The sequence below is a fragment of the Bactrocera latifrons genome, unplaced genomic scaffold (genome assembly GCF_001853355.1).
Source record: "Bactrocera latifrons isolate USDA-ARS-PBARC rearing strain unplaced genomic scaffold, ASM185335v1 scaffold_1050, whole genome shotgun sequence".
Lineage (NCBI taxonomy): Eukaryota > Metazoa > Arthropoda > Insecta > Diptera > Tephritidae > Bactrocera > Bactrocera latifrons.
The window spans coordinates 12,094-37,449 of NW_017534465.1; the positions used below are offsets into that span (position 1 = coordinate 12,094).

Genomic DNA, 25,356 nt, shown 5'->3' on the forward strand with positions numbered 1-25,356 from the left:
ACTTGTTAACGGATATATACTTTTATATATATACATGAATCGCAAAATGTGTTGCTAAGCACATAACTCAACAACGCCTGGACCAATTTGGTCAATTTCTTTTTCTAAATGTTCGTTGACGTTCATGGATAGTTTTTACGGCAAGAAAATTTCGAATAATTTCCAGGAAACCCCTAAAAAATGCCCTTTACTTTTTACCAAACAAACGAACGAATGTTTTTTTGTTAGTAACGCTAAGAGAACGGCTGCATCAATCTAGATGAAATTTTCAGAGGTTGTTCGTTTTGGATCGGGGAAGGTTTAAAAATAAAAATTCCTTATACTTTTCATGAGGAAAAGTCGGAAAATTTGATAGTTCCAAAAAGTAACTCTTTTCCATAATTTTTTTTTTTTTTTAATTTTTGTTTGTGAATCGTTCAATTTCGGTTGCTTGCTTTTTTATTCCGGCTATTCAAAAGAAAAATTATTGAAAATTATTCACTGAAAACTTTTCATATGTGTGTTTCATGCAAAGTGATCAGATTGAAATTTGTTACGAAGCCACGAAGAGGTCGCCCTAATATCGGTCGGTGTTTTTTTGCGAGCAACGTATGGCAGCCCAAGGTAAGGCAAGGCAACAAACACTCCCAGGATGCGATGACTTACATATGTAGGTGCGGAATTATGGATCGCGATCAATCAGCAATTGGTCGTCACGATGTAGCACGACTTTTCAAACAACAGTTACGATGTTTGATGGTGCTGTTGAATGCTAGATGTACTATGTTGCTTGGCAAAAGAGAGCACGTACACATTTTTCTTTCTATGGGTTACACCAGATCAAATTGATGAAATCATTTCTGCGGAAATTCCTGATGCAGAGAAAGATGGAGTATTATACAAACTGATGAAAAGTAAACTGGTTCATGGACCTTGCGGACATTATAATCCCTTTTCGGTTTGTATGGCTGACAATAAATGCACGAAACACTATCCACGTGCTTTTCTTTCGGAAACACAAACTAGAAATGATGGATATCCACTCTACCGACGTCGTTCGCCCAACGACAATGGCAGAATATTCAGCATTTAATTTAGAAGAAATAATATCGAAGTTGACAAGCATGGATCGTACTATATTCACCACTATGTCTAATTCACGTTCAAGACTCATATTAATGTTGAGTATTGACGCTTGGTGTAATCGATAAAATACGTTTATAAGTACGTCACTAAAGGAAGCAACATAGCGGTTATTGGTCTTGAACGAGATGAGATCATCAAGTATCAAATGGTCGATACGTGAACTGCAATAAAGCGATTTGCATGATATTTACTTTTGCAATTCATGAACGTTTTCCGACAGTTTTGCGTCTCGCAGTTAATTTGGAGAATGGCCAAAGAGTATATTTCAATGATTTCCCATTTCAATTCAAACGTATTCCGCTTCCAGTGAAAATTGCATATGAGGTGACAATCAACAGCACACAACTTGGTTTGCCAAGTTTGAAAGTGCTATGTTTTTCCCACGGCCAGGTATACGTGGCGCGCTCACGCGTTTGAAAACCATCTTTTCGGTACACCGGAACAGAAACCAAAAAGTGTGGTTTCCAAAGCTACGTTACATCGAAAAAAAAATTAAATGATAAATTCAACTTTCTTTTCATTTCAAAACACATAATTTCACGCAGGACAACGGCTGCAGGGTCAGCTATATATAGAAAATACTATTAGAAAATACTACTGTGATTGAAAGGTGGATTTTTAATTTAACTTTAATTTATACTTCGCGTGTTTTTCGAATTGGTAAATTTTTTTTCTCTAAGTTGATAGTACTGTTAGTGACATTTATGCTAAATCTCAGTAGAATTTGAGGTGCGCGTCGTTTTAAATGGCTCCAAAAGTGCATTCTTCGATTTTTAGCTTTGGATATTCGTGATAATTTCGCCATATTTTCAACTAATATCGTGCCGCAACCACCGCAATCGCCTGATTTATAATAACTTCTCGCCATTCAGCAAATTCACACGCTCACTACGAGGACACAGTTTTGACTCAATTGAGGATATAAAAGCTGAATCGAAGAAGGCTCTGATGGCCATCATGACGAGAATTTTTCAAAATGCTATGATGACTGGAAAAATCGTTGGCATAAGTATATTGCAGTGGGAGGGGATTACTTTAAAGGAGATGAAGTTCACAAAATTCAGAGTAGTAAATTATTCAAACACATATTTGTCTTTTTTAATTTTGCGTTATTTATGTGACTTTTTCCAAATTAGTATTTGGAGGCATACAGCGCTATACACATTATACTTGTATGCATACAAATCGTAAATAAATATAGTTTAAAAAAACTAAAAACCACGCTTTTAAAGCATATCAAACTAAAAAGTGAAAAATAATTCTTTGTATAAACTAACAATAATAATGAAGGAAAAATTMTTGGATTATTGTGAAAAWAGCGTGGAATGCTCGATGTATGAAAAATATGTCACAAAGCACTCCACGCTTTTCAGCAACATGGATTCATATGCACTTAGCTCGTACGTCCATTTATTACACATAACACATACCAGTCGAAAACGCGTGTACGTTTCGACAGCCGGTTCTATTCACCGGAATTAACCCAAATTTTATATGGCCAAGGGCTAACCCCGTTTTGATCGGTGAGTATTGATATGTAAACTCTACCTCGATCAGGTGTAATACATGCAATGGATGGAGCCATCTTAAGACACATAGGGGATGGACCACGAGTTACGTTGACCCATGTTGCCAACACAATACTGCGACACTAGCCTCTACGGCTGTGGAATTTGCACTCACCCCGAGTTTTCAACAGTGGACCGTGGCCCAGGAGCTCAATCAGGCAACATAGCTCCCAATCTTATTTGTCTCTCCCACCTCCATCCAGCTCTTATTCTCGCGCGAGAACAACTCAGCAATTTCTGGTTCCTCGCACAGTCTGTTTGTGTGTCGGACCGTCATACATCAGAACGTCATATCAGTCAAGTGCAATTCTTGCACTGGCTGTTCTTTCCGGCGTGTTTTTCGGTATCCCTGAATCTCAAACGGTCGTAGGTGGATTGCTCTTTCGGAACAGATTTCCTTTTGGTCAGACCTCGTCGAAACAGCACGTTTCCTAGGCCTCCCGTTAGAAGACGTACCATTCTAATCTGTTAAAATCTGTTGAGATATATGCAAAATGGTTACTTGTTCGCGCGGCAGTCTATACATTCTAGTCAGGAAGAAGGGCTAAGTTGTGTTGTAACCGAACATTTTATACTCTCATAATTYGATATAATCAACGCCAGGAAAATATTTTCCGGTGTTGGTAAAACTTATTGCAGTAAAGATTGCAATAATAGTAATTAAAACATTATATAAGTATACGGGCAACATGGATTTCGCGACTTCAAAAAAAACTTAATTTCTATAAGCTTTGAAAAATTGTGCGATCTAGCTCAGCTATATGGTTACTGAAAACTTTAAACACGTTTTCTTTTTCTTTTTGGTCTTGAAAATTTTTGGTTGGATTTGAACAATTTACGTTATAGGGTGGCATACACTTAAGGCATTATTCGTGCAAAGTTTAATCTTGTTATGTTAACTGCTTCGTGATTTGTGTACTGGAAAGTAAAAGAATCAAGTGGACTTTAAAATTGTGCTATATTGGAAAATGGCGTGGTTATTTTCCGATTTTACTAATTTTCACAAAGTGACATAGAAATATAATGATAATTTCATGTTTCAAATTTTGTTGAAATCGGTCGATCGGGACCGAGATATGGCGGTGCCACSCCCATCGTCCAATTTTAACGCCGGCCCTAATAATGCCTAGTCATATCATCTCGGCGTAAAAACTTAACGCTTCTGGCGCATTTAGTTATTGATTTATTCCGCTTTTAATRCTTTTGAACATTACCGTTATATGGGGAGTGGGCGGGGTTTTCATCCGAGTTCATTCATTTTCACACTGTCAGTAGAGGCTCTTGTAATATTCGTACCGGGCGAATTTGACTGTTGCAGCTTTAGTTGTTTTGGAGATATGCACATTAAACCTATTAGAAGGCGGGAGCATGCCTCCACACGAAACGGTAAATTTTTTTCTGTAAGTTGATAGTACTGTAAGTCACCGTCAAAATATTCATTAGTATTTGAGATACGCGTCATTTTGTGAGACTCTAAAAATTAATACTTAAATTTCTACTATGTCTGAATGTGCTATGTTGAGAGGAAAATTCGTTGGAATAAGAGCATTGCAGCGGGAGAGGATTACTTTGAAGGAGATGAAATGGACAAAATCAAAAAATTCACCTTTCAATTTGATCACAGAAGTACACCAATCTCAATTAATTTTTTGGTTTTAGAAACACCTTCACCTTTCAATTTGATCACAGTCGTATATCAATATCAATTAGTTTTTAGTTTTATAAACAATTGTGTGGTGAGCAAACCTCGGCAACAGATTGCGAAAGTAAATAAAAATGTGTAATAACGAATGCATATATAAGGAAAAGAGGGTAGTATTGACCCGATTAACCAAACTTGTAATACCATTATCATAAAAATAATATCTCCGAATTGTAATTAGAGATCTAAATATCAATATTTTCCATAAAATGTCAGTCATAGGCGCTGGGGTCCACAAATTTGGTATTTACGGACTTGAAAAGCTCTCCGCTGATTTCGAATTTTTTTGGACGAGGGTTGACATAGCTTAATGCACTTTTTGAACAAGGACTTATTCTAATAATTTTATCAGTATTTGGTTTATTCTATCTAATGTGATAGTATCATATGGAGTTTGAAATTTAGATATATGGGAAATAGGCTACAGCTGTGCACTAGCTCTTTAATAGAATATCAAGTGCAACATTTAATACTCTGACGTATTTAGATCTTGGTATTTTTAACATATCCGTTATTTGGGCGGTAGGCTAATTTCAATCATCTTTATTGAGATATAGAACAACATATCCGTTATTTGAAGGAAAGGCTGATTTCAATCATCTTTATTGTAGGAGGAGGTGCTAGAAAGAATTATGTTTGAAGTACTTTAATCAGTTTGTGAGATATGCACATTCAACCTAATGAATCCTCTTCAATAAAGACGAAAGAGAGTTGGCTGAAAATATGTATAGTGTTTGTGGTCCTGATACTGTTACAAACAATCAAACGTAATTTTGATTTCATGGATAGCGTTCCGGTCAAAGATTCCGGTCCCAAAATAACGGAAATACTTGAATCAGATCAAAGTTTTGTTTTCATTGCTCAGGAGATAAATATTGCACTAAAAATAGTTTCGAGCCATTGAAAAAAAGTGAATTCAGCTCAATAGTGTGTAACAGCTTAAACTGTATACAAGCGAGGATTGTTAGTCAAAAAGATTTTGTTATATCTTTGGTGAGATTGACAAGAGAAATCAACTATTGTTAAATGCTTCCAAACTATTAAATCGGATCAGTACCGGCAACAATTGGACTGCCTGAAGGAAGGAAAGTCAGAAGCAGCCATCTTTGGCCGATAGGAGAGAAATTGTGCTCCATCAGGTAAAAGACAGACCACATAACCAGCTTTAAAAAACATAAAAAATTATACCATTATAATTAAATATAATTTCAATTATTATATGTCATAACATAAACTAACTTCATTTTATCTTTCTCTACACTATATTAAATCAATATATAGAAATATTTACCGGCACCACTTCGTTCATAGTGCATTGGTTGCACCAAGGTCCATTCGTTATTCTCAGGGTGATAGCATTCTACAGTTGTAAGGCGGTCGGTACCGTTGAAGCCTCCAATAGCATACAATAAGCGATTTACAACAACCACTCCAACTCCTAAACGTTTTTCATGCATGGGTTGCACCAGTGTCCAACGATCTTGATCCGGATCATAACTATTAAATATATATATGTAAGTTTAATATTTTATTTTTCCTATCCGTATTCACTACATACTACTCAACTGAGCTGTGATATTCCGAACCTGCGGATCCACCAACAGCATACATCAATTCGTCCATTACGGCCACGCCTACTCGGTGTCGTGGTACTGTCATTGGAGCACATGGACGCCATTGTTCCGTTGAAGTATTATATCGGTCCACCCAATCAGAATCGTAAGAAGAACCAATTGAATTGTTTCGCCCGCCGACAGCATAGAAAGTGCCTTTCAAGAAAGCGGCACCAAGGCCAGATCGGGGAATTCGTAAGTTTGGCAACGTTGTCCAGGTTTTATCATCAACATTATATGCTTCTAGAATATCTAACGATTGTCGAAAAAATCCTCCTGCTACAAAAATCATTCGAGTCGTATTTGGTGTTCGCTCCTTCACAACTGGTCTTTTGTGTAAAGTCAAATCTTTAAATATCTTTGCTAAATATTCCCGACATGCGGGCACTTTTCGTAGCACATCGCAATTTCTCATTTGTTCCTTAAGGAAATTTGGTGTCAGAAACTGACATCTAACAGCATAAAGTATATGTTCCATTTTAGGATAACGGTTTTCTTCATCGTATTTAACCCATTTAAGTACGGCATTATATACTTCCCTCTCTTCTTGAACATTTAGCTCATCGCGTCGAATTAGCGCTATCAATTGGTAAGCGGACAATTGCAAAAATTCTTCTTCTTGACAAACCTGCAAATAAAATTTTTAAACACATTAGGATATCAGTATAAACATCATTAACTAGACAGTAATTTTAATATCTTCACACCTCTTCTCCCACCTCTACTAAGATCGTTTTCTAATTGCCATTTTCACTTGGTGTTGGCGGTGCTGTATATTTCACGGAAATCACGTTGACCATGCTCTGCGAAGCTCAGATTTTAAGTGCATATCGGGAGTAATAAGGCATAACTACTGGGGAAAATAGTTTCATAGGTTTTAATAGAAGCGACGCATTAAGGACCTTGGTAAGATATCCAATTCGCGTCGAGACTAGAAGCTTTAGCATCAAAATTTGTATGCCACCTGGGCAACTGGATTTCCAAAACTTCGCCTTTGTTGATGACACCTTGAACCTCATTGTTAAAAATAAGTAACGTGCAGTCTCTTCACACTTTGCCCAATCACCAGGTAACTTTTCTTTTATTCTTATCAGTTAAAGGGTACAGAGCAGATTACCGACTAAAATAACTCGCACACTTCTTCGGGTTTGAGGAGGAATGGCCATTCAAATGAATTTCGCTCGACGTAAGACATCGCGTTCGTTTATTAAAACTGTGGCTGGAAAATTTAGGCGGATATCCGCGATTCTTCCAGCAGCAGCGTTATTGACAACGATTGTGTTCGCATTCTAAACAACCGTTTTTAAGCCAGCGATTTTGAATGTGCAGTTTATCTTTCAGGGATTATAAWTATTCTTTTCATAATTTTTTTTTAGATGTGCGAATGAAATTTATTATATATGTAGAAACATGGTCAAAATAATAACTACTTTCCTTTACCCTGCAATGTTGTTAAATTTTGAGTGTCTGATAAAATAAACGAAAGCAAATTTGGGTCAGCTTTAATAAATTCGTTATAACAATATTTTTAGAGTGAAAAGAAAATGGTGAAACAAAAGTGTTGAGTGTTCATCGTATTTCGTGCAGAATGCCCTAAGTTCAATTATGTATATGATAAAAGAAATAAAATGTAGCATTTTAAGATGAATAAACGTGAATTTAATAGTCATTAAAAGTCAGCAACTTTTACCAACCACCCAACTCCATCATTTTTTTTCTTAGATTCTTCTTCTTAATTGGCGTAGTCACCGCTTACGTGATTATAGCCGAGTTAACAACAGCGCGCCAGTCGTTTCTTCTTTTCGCTACGTGGCGCCAATTAGATATTCCAGGTGAAGCCAGGTCCTTCTCCAATTGGTCCTTCCAACGGAGTGGAGGTCTTCCTCTTCCTCTGCTTCTCCCGGCGGGTACTGCGTCGAATACTTTCAGAGCTGGAGTATTTTTGTCCATCCGGACAACATGACCTAGCCAGCGTAGCCGCTGTGTTTTAATTCGCTGAACTATGTCAATGTCATCGTATATCTCGTTCCATCGAATGCSATATTCGCCGTGACCAACGCGCAAAGACCATAATTAACGGGAATTATGAGTGACTTATAGAGTTTGGTTTTTGTTTGTCGAGAGAAGACTTTGCTTCTCAATTGCCTACTCAGTCCGAAGTAGTACCTGATGGCAAGAGTTATCCTGTGTTGGATTTCCAGGCTGACATTGTTGGTGGTGTTTACGCTGGTTCAAAAATAGCCGAAATTATCTACAACTTCAAAGCTATGATTGTAAGCAGTGACGTGAGTGCCAAGTTGCGAGTGCGACAACTGTTTGTTTGATGACAGGAGATATTTCGTCTTGCCCTCGTTCACTGCCAGACCCATTTGTGTTGCTTCCTTGTCCAGTCTAAAGAAAGCAGAACTAACTATAGAAGATGGTACCTTCTCTATTTAGTTCTTTAGCTCGAACTATTTTCTCCAGAAGCAGGTTGAAAAAGTCGAACGATAAGGAATCGCCTTGTCTGAAACCTCGTTTGGTATCGAACGGCTCGGAGAGGTCCTTCCCGCTTCTGACGGAGCTTTTGGTGCTGCTCAACGTCAGCTTACACAGCCGTATTAGTTTGGCCGGGAGACAAATTCAGACATCGCGGCATAATGGCAACTCTTTTTCGTGCTGTCGAAAGCAGCTTTGAAATCAACGAAGAGGTGGTGAGTATCGATTCTCCTTTTACGGGTCTTTTCCAAGATTTGGCGCATGGTGAATATCTGGTCGGTTGTTGATTTTCCAGGTCTAAAGCCACACTGATAAGGTTCAATCAGATGGTTGACGGTGGGCTTTAATCTTTCACACAATACGCTCGATAAAACCTTATATGCAATGTTAAGGAGGCTTATCCCACGGTAGTTGGCGTAGATTGTGGTGTCTCTTTTCTTGAGGATTGGGCATAGCACACCTAAATTCCAATCGTTGGGCATGCTTTCCTCCGACCATATTTTACAAAGAAGCTGATACATGCTTCCTATCAGTTTTTCGCCGCCGTGTTTGAATAGCTTGGCCGGCAATCCATCGGCCCTCGCAGCTTTGTTGTTCTTCAGGCGGGTAATTGCTTTTCGAACTTCTTCCTGGTCGGGCAATGGAACGTCTGCTCCATCGTCATCGATTGGGGAATCGGGTTTGCCTTCTCCTGGCGTTGTGCGTTCGCTGCCATTCAGCAGGCTGGAGAAGTGTTCCCTCCATAATTTATGCTCTGGGCATCGGTGACTAGATCACCTTTGGGGGTTTTACAAGAGTATACTCCGGTCTTGAAACCTTCTGTAAGCCGCCGCACTTTTTCGTAGAATTTTCGAGCATTACCCTGGTCGGTCAGCTTATCAAGCTCTTCGTACTCACGCATTTCGGCCTCTTTCTTTTTCTGTCTGTAAATGCGTCTCGCTTCCCTCTTCAACTCTCGCTATCTATCCCATCCCGCACGTGTTGTGGTCGATCGTAATGTTGTGAGGTAGGCAGCCTGTTTTCTCTCCGCTGCGACACGGCACTCCTCGTCGTACCAGCTGTTCTTTTGCACTTTCCGAAAACCAATGGTTTCGATTGCAGCTGTAAGTAAGGAGTTTGAAATGCCGTCCCACAGTTCCCTTATACCGAGTTGTTGACGAGTGCTCTCAGAGAGCAGGAGTGCAAGCGGAGTAGAAAATCGTTCGGCTGTCTGTTGTGATTGCAGCTTCTCGACGTCGAACCTTCCTTGTGTTTTCTGGCGTACGTTTTTAGCTGCACAGAGGGCCGTGCGAATCTTGGCTGCAACAAGATAGTGGTCTCAGTCGATGTTAGGACCTCGGAGCGCACGCACATCCGTCTATCACAACATGATCGATCTGGTTGGTGGTTTTTCGATCCGGAAACAGCCAGGTAGCTTGATGTATCTTCTTATGCTGGAATCTAGTACTACAGATAACCATATTTCGGTCCGGCGAAGTCAATCGGCCTCAACCCATTTGGGGATGTTTCCTCGTGGAGGCTGAATTTACCGACCGTAGTGCCAAAGATACCTTCTTTGCCCAACCTGGCGTTAAAGTAATAGTAAATAGTAAATGCCACARGGACCTACTCGTCTCTGTCCTTGTCCCGTCCATCGCATTTCTTGGATGGCGGTGATGTCAGCCTTTATTTTTACGAGGACATCAACCAGCTGGGCAGCGGCACCTTCCCAATTAAGCGACCGGACATGCCAGGTGCATGCCCTCATTTTGTAGCCCTTATTTCGTTTGCCATGGTCGTCATCAAAAGTGAGGTCTCTCATCTGAGGCCGTTGTTGCGTTTTCATTGGGGGTGTTTTTTTATGTGGCGGGTCCCAAACCCAGCGCACAACCCTATGCAGGGGATGTTTCGCCTTCTCACTATAGCTCGCYTTCAAACGGATGTTCTTAGGCTGCCCAGAGGATACTTGGTCAAGGACGGGAAGTCGTGAGCTGCTGAGTCATATGTAAAAGAATCGTTTCTGGCCACTCCCAAGTGAATGGCGATAAGAAAACTTTCCTCACTTGCGTGAACTTCTACACATGATTCCATCCTCTTTCCTTAGATTGTTCTTTCGATTTAGTTATTGCAAACAATATCGAAATTATTTGAATAACAGTAATTGTAATGCCGACGCTATTTGAGAACTATCACTAATCTGCTACAAACGCTAATGAAGCATCTTTTTTCACATATTTTTCGGACGATCCCTTTTTTTTAAATTAAAATAAATTTTTATCACTGGACAAATACTTGATAAAGCCTAAGGGCAGTTAATTTCTTTGCAGTTATATTGAGCAAGTACAATATTCTAGCAATCTCAACTGAGAGGCGGTCACGCTCGATACTAGACTGAGAATTGATAAAGAAAAAAATACGCCCGCAATTTGCGTTGTAATCATGGATAGACAACACGTACTGAACTATTATCAAAATTTCATGTCAAAGTATTCATTAGTGTTTGAGATACGTGTCGTCTTGTGAGCTGCTAAAAGTGAGTTTTTCGTTTTTTGCGATGTCGAAATTTGTTGAGCAAAGAACTTGCATTAAATTTTGTTTACGGAATCAATTTTCTGCTGCGGATACGTTGAGGATGGTGCAGAAAGCCTTTGGTGTTGAAAACCCGTCGATTAACAATTAGAGACCTTGTTGATGAAGTTGGCATATCGAAAGGCTCAGCCAATACCATTTTGAAGGATGTTTCGACTGGTACCGAAAACATTGAATTTTTTGAATAAAAGGCGTCGCGTTGAAGTGTGTGAAACGATGCTTTCCGACTACCAGAGTGTCATGGTCAAGGTCATGTTGACTGTTTTCTTCAATTATCTTGGTGTTGTGCATTATGAATTCCTTCCAACCGGTCAAACAGTCAACAAGGAATATGATTTGAACGCGTCGTTTGCGTAACGCTATCCGCCTAAAAAGGCTGGAGTTGTGGAAAGACAATTCTTGGTTTTTACACCACGATAATGCACCATCCCATACTGCCCTCGTATTCGTGATCATTTCGCCAAAAACTCAACCCATATCGTTCCGCAACCACCGTATTCACCTGATCTGGCGCCGTGCAACTTCTGGCTGTTCACCAAGTTCAAAAGAAAAAGCTCCGGGGACACCGTTTTTATACAATAGAGGAGATTCAAGCCGCAGCGAAGACGTAATTGAAGGTCAACCCGGAAAGAGACTACAACCAGTGTTTCGAAGATTGGAAAATCCGTTGGCATAAGTGCATTGCATCGGGAGGGGATTACTTTGAAGGGGATGAAATTGATTTGGACGAATAAATAAAGAATTTTCAAAATATTGTATTTATTCACCTTAGTCACCTTATTTTTTGGGCACAGTACCATTTTGTATGATGGCGACTTAGTATGGTGTGCGTAACGATTTTTGTCGTTATAAAAATCAAAATCTTTAAACTCGGTTGAGTTTTGGAACGCAACCATGAATGATATGATTCATGTAAATGCATCCTACGCGAGTTATATGTACATATATACATATATGTATAAATAATAATTTACAAACATACTTATCATATACTTACACATAATTACTTAAATATAAACATTAGGGTGTCCCAGCCAACAAGGGCGAAATTTTTTTTTTCGAATTTACTTACGCATACCCGCGATTTTTTTTTACATTTGATCCTAATAACTCAAATAATAAATATTATTGCGATTGAATAACGATAACCCGTGCCGACTTGACGTTAAACTTGAAATATGAAAGTTAGTATGGAAGCTTTGTAGGGATTGCGGATTAAAATATTTATGTAGTCAATAATACACCGTTTTACATATATTTCATATTTATTGAGTATTTATAAATAACATTATATTTTTACAATCCGGATATATCTGTCTGTGTTCTTGAACGCAACGTAACAAAAATTGCTTTTGTTCCTCATCGACGGTGATTAAGCCATGAAAGTCTTGCATTAACTTAACCGCTCTTTCAGTGGTATCGTTAACTGCTCTCAGTGTGTAAACCTTCTTTTTATCATATTGGAACGAAGCATTATTTGGCCATGTAATTGGAGACTCATTAAGAAAGCTATCATCAACTATTTTAGGTCGATTGAATAAAGATTTGCTTTTTATTGAAACAAAGTCATCGATGTTTTTCTCTGAAATAAAATGCGACAGTTAACATAAAATAAAACAAATAAAAATTAAAATTATTGACTCTCATAGCAACCGTAAAGTGGACCACAAAGTTCGTCTTTCGATGGTATGTGGCGTTTACCGTTGGCCGATGGATATTCTTTAGTTAAGTTAGCAACTATCTTTACTTTAGTTTCTTGGTCAGTCATCGTCAAATAGAGACAAGACAGACACTTCATCTGTCAAATACCATAAATGCTGGAAAAACTTTTGTAAAGCTGCCTTTGAGATATTTTTATCGCCTTCATGGCTTTTAAAAGGCATAAGTCTTGGAATGGTGCTTTAACAGCTAAAATACATTGCAGCCAAGGCTTGACGTAGGATGTCACGATGAACAGGCAGACGTCTAACAAAGCTGCCTTATCCTTATTTGAAATTCGTAATTGAGAACTAAGTAATGAAATTTTTAATGAATAAATTGCTCTTGCCATCCATCGGGCTTGGTGCATTGCCCCTGGAGGCCGGATTCTAATTTTGTTCTGTGTATCACCGCCAAGAAATATTATTGATAGCTCAATTAATTCTCGATAATCATCTCTAGCGATTTCTTTAGTCAATTCAGCTTGGTAAAATGCTAATAGTTTATCAATTTCTGATCTACTCAGGCATGATAACTTTTCAGTACTGATCTGTAATTTCTGGGAATCGATATTTTTCCAGTTTTCTCGAAACTTTTTGAATAAAGGTATATCGGGGCTTGTAGTTACCTGGGGAATTTTAGCTTCAAATACACCTTTTAATACCAATTCGTAGATATGATGACGGCAAGCAAAAATAAGCATCTCTCTGTCTAATTTTGGTTCTAGAAGCACACAGGCTCCATTAATACGACCTGTGTTTGAAGCCGTTGTATAACAACAAAGGATCTGCACTTTATCTTCAAGATTCCAGTCAATTATAGAATTCCAAACTGCCTTTGCCTGTTCGCATCCTGAAGAACTGTCCAATTTTGGCAAAGCAATGAGTTGTTCTTTATTATCATACGAAATAACTATTGGGAGAAGTTCTTCTGTAGATTTATGTGTATCTAAAGCCGGTAACAGTTTTCCATCCCAGTGAACAGTTATAKTATCCGGAACCTCGTTTCGAAAATAAACCTTAATAGCTTCTGCGTGCTCTTTTCGATTTTCCTTGCGAATTCTTTGAGTGGAAGAYGTGCTAATAKGAAATTCGTCAGTGTTATGTCCAAGTGCCTCAATAGTCGCTTCAATAATAAACACAGAATGTCGAATACTTAACTGACACCTATCTAATGCTGCCACTAATTTTGGAGTAATGAAATTTTTTCTTATATAAGTTTTACTAGTACCGGGCTGTGTCGTCTCAGTTGGAGTGGACAGATTTTCTTGTAGAATCGGAAGATACATTTTCTTGTAGGGCGCACAGAAGATGATGTCGAAGAAGTTAATGATGAAACATATTTAGCCCGCCTCTTTTGCTCTTCAATGTTTCTAAGACGTGACTATCCTCTTTTTCTGTAAATTTTTTGTCCACTCCAACCAAGTGACCAAGTCGACCTGGTTGTCTCTGTTACTGCAAGAAGACTCTATCTTCAATTATTTTTATTAAGTGTAGCGCATCCGAGTGTGCAATATCAAACAAGTTATCCAAATTTGTAACAAACTCTTGTCGACGCTGCTCAAAAACTGCTTGTGTTTTGTTTGCATTTTTTTGTAAATCTCGCCAAACTTGGTRCAAGGTTACCAATTTCTTAACACAGTTAGGAAATGATTTAATCGGTATACGTGCCTTTTCCCAATAGATAATACACTCACGAATAGTAAGGTTAGCAYTTTCATTGACACTTAAATTCACTTCGCGAATATTATAGAACAAAACTGAAAGTACTTGCCCATTAGAGGGAAGCTTTGACCCTGTTATTTGATGTTTGAGGTCTCCTATTAAAAATATTCCCTTTTTATAACTACGTAATTACACTGACATGTTGACCGAACAAAGACAATGCGTTTACTAATMAAATAAACAAGCAATAACAAGCTCATCGATACATGAGCTCCCGCGCGCCTTAGTATTTAAGTACCGACATGTTTCGATGGAAGTCGGCACCCTTTACCGTAGTTCTAAATAGACGAAACTTTTTTATAATTAATTATACATTATTTAAAAAAAATAAGAGGGTATGCGTTGCAAAAATAAACATACATATACATATACATATGTACATGCACCGCTAGACGAAAACCAGTAACTTGTAAACAAATRAGATGTTAAACATGTAATACAAAATAATGCGACAACAAACAATGAAGACACTTCTTTGTCAACAACATGTGCAGCAACAATGCTGTGATAAAATAACATAAAACACGAAGAGGTAGTTAGGAAACAAATTAATGATATGGAAACACAAGGGATCATAAGGAAGAGCAGAAGCAAGTACAGCTCTCCTATTACAGTTGTACTAAAAAAGAAAGATAAGTCTGGTATTCAAAAGTATAGAATTGTAATGGATTATAGGAGGCTAAATCAACTTACTATTGATGATAAGTATCCTTTGCCTAACATCGACAGGATTTTAGATAAATTAGGTAAAGCGCAATACTTCAGCATCTTGGATTTAGCAAAGGGTTACCACCAGATATTAATGGCAGAAAAGGATATTGAGAAAACAGCATTTGTAGCACCATCTGGATTATATGAATATGTTAGAATGCCATTTGAACTCAAAACCGCCCCTGCAACGTTTTAGAGATTAATTAATGAAGTTCTGAGAGAATATATTAATAAAATCCGTGTGGTAAACCTGGATGACATCCTTATATTTTCCACCTCTCTAGAAGAGCATGAAATATCCTTACAGAAAATTTTTTCCACATTACGAGAGCATAATTTAAAAATCCAACCCGAAAAGTGTAGTTTTCTTAAAAAAGAAACTCCTTTTTTAAGTCGTATTTTATATTACGGCAAATGGAATAAAACCAAACCCAAACAAAATCGAAGTAATACAAAACTTACAGATTCCAAAAACTGAAAAGCAATTAAAAGGATTTCTAGGTATAACGGGTTATTACCGTAAATTGATTAAGGATTATTCAAAGATTGCGTATCCAATGATAAAGTATTTCAAAAATTTGAAATTATAAAACTAATATAAATGATCCACAATATATGTATAGCAAGTTTTGAGAATCTTAAAGCATTAATATCTTCTCATCCTATTTTATAATATCCTGAATATGACAAGGAATTTGTTATTACAACTGATGCTAGTGATTATGCGATTGGGGCAGTTTTATCCCAACAAGGACATCCGGTATGTTACATATCCAGGACCCTTAATAATCATGAGCAAAATTATAATACAACGGATAAAGAATTCCTTGCAATTATTTATGCTGTTACTTACTTCAGGCCATATATATATGGAAAAAAATGTCGCATTGTTACAGACCATTGTCCTATAAAATATCTTAATAGTAAATATAAAGGCAAAGAATGTTCCCCTCGTCATCAACGATGGCTTTTACAGCTACAAGAATTTAATTACGAAATTGAGTATTTAAATGGCAAAGAAAATAAGGTGGCAGACTTTCCAAGTCATTTAGAAAATTCTCCAAAAATAAACGATACTAATTCTAATGAATCGAATTTCGAAATATCAGAAACTATTCATTCAGCAGCAGAAGAGCTTTAAGAGCATATTATTATAAAAGAGGAAATAGTAAATAAATACAAAATTCAAACAATATTAACATTTAGTCCTTCATTTAAAGTAAAAGTAGTGCATAATAGAAAAATAATTCAAATAAATCCACTTGAAAATGAAACAATCATTAGAAATATTTTGAAGAGTAATATTAAAATGGGTAGAATAGGATTTTTTTCTGAACTATCAGATAAAGATTATCATAATATATAACAAATATTAATTTCTATGTTTTCACATGATAATAAAATCAATTTTGTTAAATGTACCCAAAAAGTAACTGAAATAGAAAATGAAGAAATACTTCACAAACAAATAGCCTTATACCATAACAATGAGTCTATTCACAGTGGTATCAATAAAACATATCATACGTTAAAAAACAAAATTTACTTTCCAAAATTAAAAGAACATATACAACTTATTATTAATGTCAACAAATTAAATATTCAAGAAAACTGATTAGACCACTATTTCATTTTACTGAAACGGCAACGAAAAAAAATCAAATTATCCATATAGATACATATATTCCATTTTAAAAAGTTATCGTTTGTTACGTTTATTGATAAGCTTACAAAATTCGCTTCAGCTTACACCATTACTGATCGAAATTGGCGCTCAAAGAAAGCGATTATAATAGAACAATTCACGAAATTCGGTAAACCCAGTAAAGTTATAATGGACAAAGAGTTTAGGCCTGAACAACTTATTGAGTATTTTAAAAAGGAAGGTATTGAGATCCATTTAACGAAGCCTAACAGCCATACCGGTAAAGAGGACATTGAGAGGCTGCACTCAAYCCTGTTAGAAAAGCTAACGGGAATTGGTGACCCAAGTCTCTCAACCGAAATGCGGATGCAGCTAGCCATGGGTAATTACAATGACCGATTCCATTCCACTATGAAGAATGGCTCAAAATAATATTGATCCAAAAATCTTGCATGATAATATAAACAAAGTAAAACAAAGTGTAATAAATAAAAGAAATAAAGCCAGAGAAGACTATAAGGAAGGTAGAGAAATAGGACCAATTAATAATTATAAAAGAGTGCGGCACAAAGACAAACCTTACTTTAGAATAAACCCACTAAGCCATTTATTTAATATAAAAAGGCCTTTAAAACATGCAAAAAATGAAAGTCCAGATACTAATGGCTCTATTGTTGATGACAATTCAAGCATAATAGCACTAGCAGGAGACATGGACGTAAGGCTACGAGTTAAAAAAAAAAAAAAAAAAAAATTACATTTTTAATATGAAAACCCTACATATATTTTACCTTCCATTCACTTACACCAATATCATTTAAATATTAGATAAGTTAAGTTATTTACATTTGGATATAATTTTCAAATTGTTCTTTATTTTAAGCTTAATCGAAAAATTAATACATAATCAAAATAGTTAGTAAACTTAGCTTAAGAAATATAAATAAATAAATAAAAAGAATATGGGGTAGACTGGTAGACTGACCCCCTCCGGGAGTACTGCGTCGAATACTTTCAGAGCTGGAGTGTTATCGTGCATTCGGACAACGTGACCTAGCCGGAGTAGCCGCTATCTCATAATTCGCTAAACTATGTCAATGTCGTCGTATAACTCATACAGCTCATCGTTCAATCGAATGCGATATTTGCCGTGGCCAGCGCGTAAAGGACCATCTTTCACAGAATTTGTCTCTTGAAAACTCGCAACGTCACCTCATCGTCCAAGCCTCTATACAATGGTTTTTGTTCGTCGAGAAAGGACGTTACTTCTCAATTGTGTCAATTATCCTGTGTTCGATTTCCAGACCGCCATTGTTGGTGGTGTTTACACTGGTTCCAAGATAGACGAAATTATCTACGACTTCAAAGTTATGACTGTCTACAGTGACGTGAGAGCCAAGTCGCGAGTGCGACGATTGTTTGTTTGATTACAGGAGATATTTCGTCTTGCCAGACCCATTTACTTTGCTTCCTCGTCTAGTCTGGAGAAAGCAGAACTATCATCGACATACGCCAGCAAGTGTACTCTTATAAAAGATTTTACCTGTACGATTCAGTTCTGCAGCTCAAATTATTTTCTCCAGTAGCAGATGGAAGAAATCGCACGACAGAGAGTCGCCTTGTCTGAAACGTCAGTTTACACAGCCGTATTACTTTTGCGGGGATACCAAACTCAGACACCTCGGCATAAAGGCAGCTCCTTTTCGTGCCGTCGAAAGCAGCTTTGAAAGGAAGAGTTGATGTGTATCGATTCTCCTTTCACGGGTCTTTTCCAAAATTTGGCGTATGGTGAATATCTGGTCGGTTGTTAATTTACCAGGACTAAAGCCACACTGATAAGGTCCAATCAGTTTGTTGACGGTGCGCTTTAATCTTTCATACAATACGCTCGATAGAACTTTAAACGCGATGTTACGGAAGCTTAGCCCACGATAATTAGCGCAGATTGTGGGGCCTCCCTTTTCGTGGATTGGGCAGAGCCCACTTAAATTCCAATCGTTGGGCATCACGTCACAGCATGATTGATCTAGTTGGTGGTTTTTCGATCCGGAGACAGCCAGCTGGCTTGATGAATTTTCTTATGCTGGAATCTAGTTCTACAGATAACCATATTTGGGGCCTCGGCGAAGTGGATCAGCCTCAACCCATTTGGGGATATTTCCTCGTGGTGGCTGAATTTACCGAATATAGTGCCAAAGATACCTTCTTTGCCCACCCTGGTGTTAAAGTCGATTTCATGCCGGGGGCAGCTCTCATAGGTACGCTCCGAGCGCTCATAGAAGGAATCTTTGGTCACATCGTCCTTCTCTTCCAACGGGACATGGGCGCAGATCAGCGATATGTTGAAGAACTTCGCTTTAATGCGGATTGTGCGAAGTCTCTCTTCCACCAGGAATCCCACAGAAATTTGCGCTCCTTTATATGGCCACTGTGCTAAATGCCAGAGGGACCTACTCGTCTTAGTCCTTGTCCCGTCCATCGCATTTTCGGGACAGCGGTGATGTCAGCCTTCACTCTAACGAGGACATAAACCAGCTGGGCGGCAGTACCTTCCCAATTAAGGGACCGGATATACCAGGTGCATGCCCTCAATTCGTATGCCATGGTCGTCATCAAAAGGAGGTTATCTTAGCCGAGGCTTGTTGTTCTTTTTCATTGGTGCTATTTTTTACGTCGAGGGGATTTTTCCTCTTCTTACTTTAACTCGCCTTCAAACGGATGTTCCTAGGATACCAATAAGATAATTAGTCGTGAGCCATATGTAAAAGAATCGTTTCTGACCACACCCAAGTGAATGGCGATCAGAGAACTCTCTTCACTTGCGTGAACTTGTTCACATGACTCCATCCTCCAAGAAGAAGTACCCTGGATACAAAAAAGGGCTTGATATATTGTGCTACAAACTTCTTAAAAATATGAAGTAGGCCGCGTCCTTGCCAAGTATGTACCCTTATTGTAAACTTTGTGTGAATAAATTAATCCGTTTCACGAATTTCGTGTGAATGTTCAAATTTCGGTTATGTATTTGTGAACTTGGGAGATTTTTGCCATGTGAAGTTCCCGATAAGTAATTTTTAAGTTTGTGAGTTCTGAAAATTAAACTCATCATCATAATCATTGTTTAAAGGTATACTCGATATATTGGGGAGCACTTACCACTGCGTTAAATTAATTAAAAACATTCAGTTTATTTTTTATAAATTTGGGTTTTCAACAATTTTAACTAAATTTAAGATTTCTGATTTTATCATATAAACTCATTAAATATGATATCGACGGGCCCTCGCCGGCGACACTCCAATTAYGAGAACGATTTGTCACTGCTAGCGATTGAGTTGACACGGATCGTGGTTGAATTTTTTAATTAATGTGTCGTGAGGTATCGACGCGGCGGAGTGTATATGCGAAAGTTGATGGTTTAAACGTATGTGTCGAATGAATTGCTTAGAACCAATTGTGCCAATTGTGCCTCCTATCCTATTATCTATCCTTTTTATTTAGTGGGTAGGGGTACAGGTATGGTGAGTTGTGTTGTAGCGTCATCAGCTGTAGTGAATTGCGCTGTTGTATTAGAATGCGTCAGTTTAACCGGGTAGAGTGGGTGGATGCTAAACTTATTTAAACGGAAAGCATGGTTTCATAGTCGTTAACGCGAAGCTCTTTTTCAAAAATATTTAGCGATTTCGGAATCAATCATGCCTTCATTTTTCTTAGGCCAACGATATCAGTAAGATCTTTGACTGTTAATCGTTGATTCTCAAGCACCAATTTCGTTATTTTATTGACGTGTTGATTATCAGTTAATGTTGGTGACCGTCCTAGACGTCGTTCGTCTTCAACACATTTTCGATCCCCTTTGAATAATTTGTAATTAAAATTACTTGCTTAAAACAAACAATTAACACCTTTCGGAACATTCTGAACGCTTAGGCGCCAGAAATTTGCTTCCGCACACAAAGTTTAAAGGAACTTTTTTGTTCACTCATCGAATAAATCGCCGAATGCAATTTTTGTACTTCAGAAAGACATTAAACACTAATAATAATTTTATTGTGACATTTAACGACATTTTGTTTACATGCCCATAATATCTATTAATTTGGTATTGAAAATTTTGTGATCAGACTTACACTAACCAGGTAAAAAAAATTAAAATTGAAAATATTTAAAGAAGTGTGCATTACGAAGTAAAAACTATATTTTGCAAATTTACCTGTGTAAAATGTCTCTCTATGAAATAGTTGGCTTTCTTCTGAAGGTCTGAACACCCATGCTGTTCTGCGAAACTGGCTATACCAATAGCATTGGTTGGATCCAATTGTCTTTCTAAGAAAGCACAACATGCGTTTATAACGTTGGGCACTTGAAACATTGTTGCCGCAGGTAGCAACTGACAGACTGTGACTTCTGTTACTCGTATATGTCCTGTATACATAAAATAAATTATCCTGCCCATGGCGGTGGGACAGACCTAGCACACAAGAGAAAATTTTAATTATAATTTTTAGTAGCATATAAAATCCTAAGCATACTCCTTGTAGTTGAACACGTGACATTTCTGATTCTTTTAAACCTCCTGTAAACATAGCTTTAAAATAAGGTGATGCTGCCGACAAAACCACTTTATGTGCTGGAAATAATTCTTGTTTTACCTCCAATACAACATCTGTAAGCATATTGTGAGATCTCATCATAAACATCATCTTTAAAACTTCTTTGGCGTAATTAGACATGCAGAAGGTCATATCATCATCACGATCATCCACATCTTCCGTTTCTGTTACAGGTGAACTATATGAATAAGGCTTTCGGAATATAAAGTCAGAATTTGGACAATTACTCATAGAGTTGCTACAGTTGCTCATATTAAAATCTGAAATTTAAATCAATAAACTTAAGTCTTGTTTATAAAAAATTTTTTTCATACTATCATTTTAAAAGTAATTGATACATATTCCTCATATATTTATGCATATGTAACTAAAATTATTATTAGAAATTATTTCTCACTTTTTATTTTGATGTATTTAGTGTTATGTAGCATACTGTTTGTACTTTCTTTGAGAATGTGCTTCAGCTAGGTATTAATTATGTACAATTTCGTATCGGGCGAAAAGGGCTATAAATATGTCCAACAAATGTTCTTAAATAAATCATAATGCGCATCGATATTATTTAAATTTGTGTCTAAAGTTTCTATGATATTACAAAAAGTTCTAAATTTATATTTACAATCTTTTATACTTTTTGTAAATATTGTTAAATTATACTTGTGTATAATAAATAAGCCAAGGTAATGTATCAGTATATCTCAATCGCAGGCGGCATTTCATGGAAGTAACGCCGAGAAAAATACATACATACAAGCTCGCGCATTCCTGTCTTTCTGCAGAGAAGCAAAMAAATTGCATGGGTAAATAGAAGGAGAAATCAGATTAGAGAAATTGAAGGATTCCTCCTGGAATTATCCACACTTGCAAGAGAATCGTCAGCAAGATATACGGCTGTCATAAAACTTATACTTATATATTGAACACTGGTATGGTGGTCAGAGCTAAAGAAACAATACATCAGAAAATTAAATGGAGGACCAAAAGCAGCATGTGCAGGTGTTACTGATGAAATCAAGTCATGTTCGATTGACGCGCTTACCAGCTACCTGTTGACATCTATATTCACCAAATAGTAGCATGTTCTTAGAATAAGAATAAAAGATTTGGGAGGTTGGAATCAGAAGAACTATGGACATAATGATATCATAAACCAACTCAGTGTAAACGTCAATAAATCAGACTACATTCTTCCATAGCTGGATTTCAATAGACGTTTCCATGTGAGGATACCCTCTAGACGTGAACGGAGAAAGGGTATAAAAGGGAAGGAAGATATCATCTCACTTTATACCAACAGATCCAAAATGAACTGCGGGGATAGGCTTTCTACAATACGCTTTATAAGAGCTTTCCGAACCATATCAAATGACGCTGCTGRGGTGTTAGCTAGTATGGCACCGATTGACATCGCGCGAATTMGCGCGAATATATAACCTACAAGAGACGTTTAAGGCACCAAAAAAGAAGAGAGAATTAAAAACTTCATCCAAAGGACGATGGACTCACAGACTCATTCGGACATACATTCGTCGTTAGATAGACAACATGGGGACCTAGATTTCCACCTGACCCAAAAAACCCAGTGGCCGTGGATGTTTTAGAAGCTACCTATTCAAATATCGGCATGACTTTAGTCCATGTTGTGTACAGAGTGTATAGAAAACTATTAATACGTACTCTTTCATTGCCCTAGGTTTTCAATTATAAGGGAAAAGCTGAAAACCACACTAGGAGGTAGTCTGATGGTGGAAATTTTGACTACACTTATGAGCGAGTCCTTTGTAAATTGGAAAGCTCTCAGCGAAGGCGTCAGTCAGTCCGTACAATAGAGGAGAAGTATTGGTCCGATTCAACCAACGATTCCTTTTTGACGTAACATTAAAAGAGAAGGATTATCCCTTAATTTCAGTTATATACATATATCACATATTGACAGACATTTTCGATCAAAAGTCAACAATAGGTACCGAATCTTTGGTGTAAGAGAAGTAGGCGTGTTTGTTAACCATTTTTACAATATGACGTAAGAATTTAAGAAGAATGCCTTGTAATAACTTTGGTCGAAATTGGTCGGTCGGATCTCGAGATATGGAATTTCACTCAAAAGTGGAGAGTGCCGCGCATATAGTAAAATTTTTCACACCAGCTCATATAAAGCTCTCTCATACCTTCTCGGTGGTGGAACGTGCTACTAAGAAACCTGCTTACGAAGTTTCATCAAGATATCTCAATTTTTATTCAAATTACAGTTTGCACCGATGGACGGACGGACAGACAGACAGTCAACTGAATTTCAACTTTCCTCGTTACGCTGGTTATTTATATATATGTATACAGCCCTGACAGACGACAGCGCTAATATGCATTACCGGGCTAAATTTACATTTACTTGCTCATTTGACCCATGTTAATGCAACTTTGTAATGCACAAGAATTTCGTGCATTTAGCTGAATTTATGGAGTCATGTGTAGAAGTTCACGCAAGTGAGGAAAGTTCTCTTACCGCCATTCACTTGGGAGTGGCCAGAAACGATTCTTTTACATATGAGTCAAGCAGCTCACGACTTCCGGTCCTTGACCAAGTATCCTCTGGGTAGCCTAAGAACATCCGTTTGAAGGCGAACTAGAGTGAGAAGGCGAAACATTCCCTGCATAGGGTTGTGCGCTGGGTTTGGGACCCGCCACGTAAAAAAAACCACCCCAATGAAAACGCAACAACAGCCTCGGATGAGAGACCCCACTTTTGATGACGACCATGGCAAATGAAATAAGGACTACGAATTGAGGGCATGCACCTGGAATGTCCGGTCCCTAATTGGGAAGGTGCCGCTGCCCAGCTGGTTGATGTCCTCGTAAAAATAAAGGCTGASACCACCGCCGTCCAAGATATGCGATGGACGGGACAARGACAGAGACGAGTAGATCCTTATGGCATTTACTGCAGTGGTCATATAAAGGAGCGCAAGTTTGGTGTGGGATTTGTGGTGGGAGAGAGACTCCCAGACGTCTAGCCACAATCCGCATCAAAGCGAGGTTTTTCAACATATCGCTTCGCCCACGCCCCGACGGAAGAGAAGGACGATGTGACCAAAGATGCCTTTTATGAGTGCTTGGAAAGCACTTATGAGAGCTGCCCCCGCCACGATGTTAAAATCGTGCTTGACGACTTTAACGCCAGGGTGGGCAAAGAAGGTATATTTGGCACTACGGTCGGTAAATTCAGCCTCCCCGAGGAAACATCCCCAAATGGGTTGAGGCTGATCGACTTCGCCGGGGCCCGAAATATGGTTATCTGTAGTACTAGATTTCAGCATAAGAAGATACATCAAGCTACCTGGCTGTCACCGGATCGAAAAACCACCAACCAGATCCATCATGTTGTGATAGACGGATAGACGGTTGTGCGTGCGCTCCGAGGTCCTAAAATCTACTCGGACCATTATCTTGTTGCAGCCAAGATTCACAGCAAACACAAGGAAGGTTCGACGTCGAGAAGCTGCAATCACAACAGACAGCCGAACGACTTTACTCGGCTTGCACTCCTGCTCTCTGAGAGCACTCGTCAACAACTCGGTATAAGGGAACTGTGGGACGACATTTCAAACTCCTTACATACAGCTGCAATCGAAACCAATGGTTTTCGGAAAGTACAAAAGAACAGCTGGACGGAGAGAAAACGGCTGCCTACCTCACAACGTTACGATCGACCACAACACGTGCGGGGTGGGATAGATACCGAGAGTTGAADAGGGAAGCGAGACGCATTTGCAGACAGAAAAATAAAGAGGCCGAAATGCGTGAGTATGAAGAGCTTGATAAGCTGGCCTACAGGGGTAGGCTCGAAAATTCAACGAAAAAATGCGGCGGCTTACAGAAGGTTTCAAGTCCGGAGCATACTCTTGTAGAACCCC

General features: G+C 38.1%; 1 protein-coding gene across 1 annotated transcript in view; it reads right to left on the reverse strand.

Annotated features, from left to right (window-relative positions):
• The window catches only part of LOC108969704 (kelch-like ECH-associated protein 1), a 31,230-nt gene that overhangs the window by 3,912 nt on the left and 1,962 nt on the right, over window positions 1-25,356 (reverse strand). The window contains exons 2-5 of the mRNA XM_018934601.1: window positions 21,365-21,705; window positions 21,046-21,303; window positions 5,954-6,636; window positions 5,687-5,892 (exon numbers count right to left, since the gene is read on the reverse strand). Coding sequence (XP_018790146.1) covers window positions 5,687-5,892; window positions 5,954-6,636; window positions 21,046-21,303; window positions 21,365-21,697 — 1,480 coding nt within the window. The 5' untranslated portion in view covers window positions 21,698-21,705. The remainder of the gene's footprint in view (window positions 1-5,686; window positions 5,893-5,953; window positions 6,637-21,045; window positions 21,304-21,364; window positions 21,706-25,356) is intronic.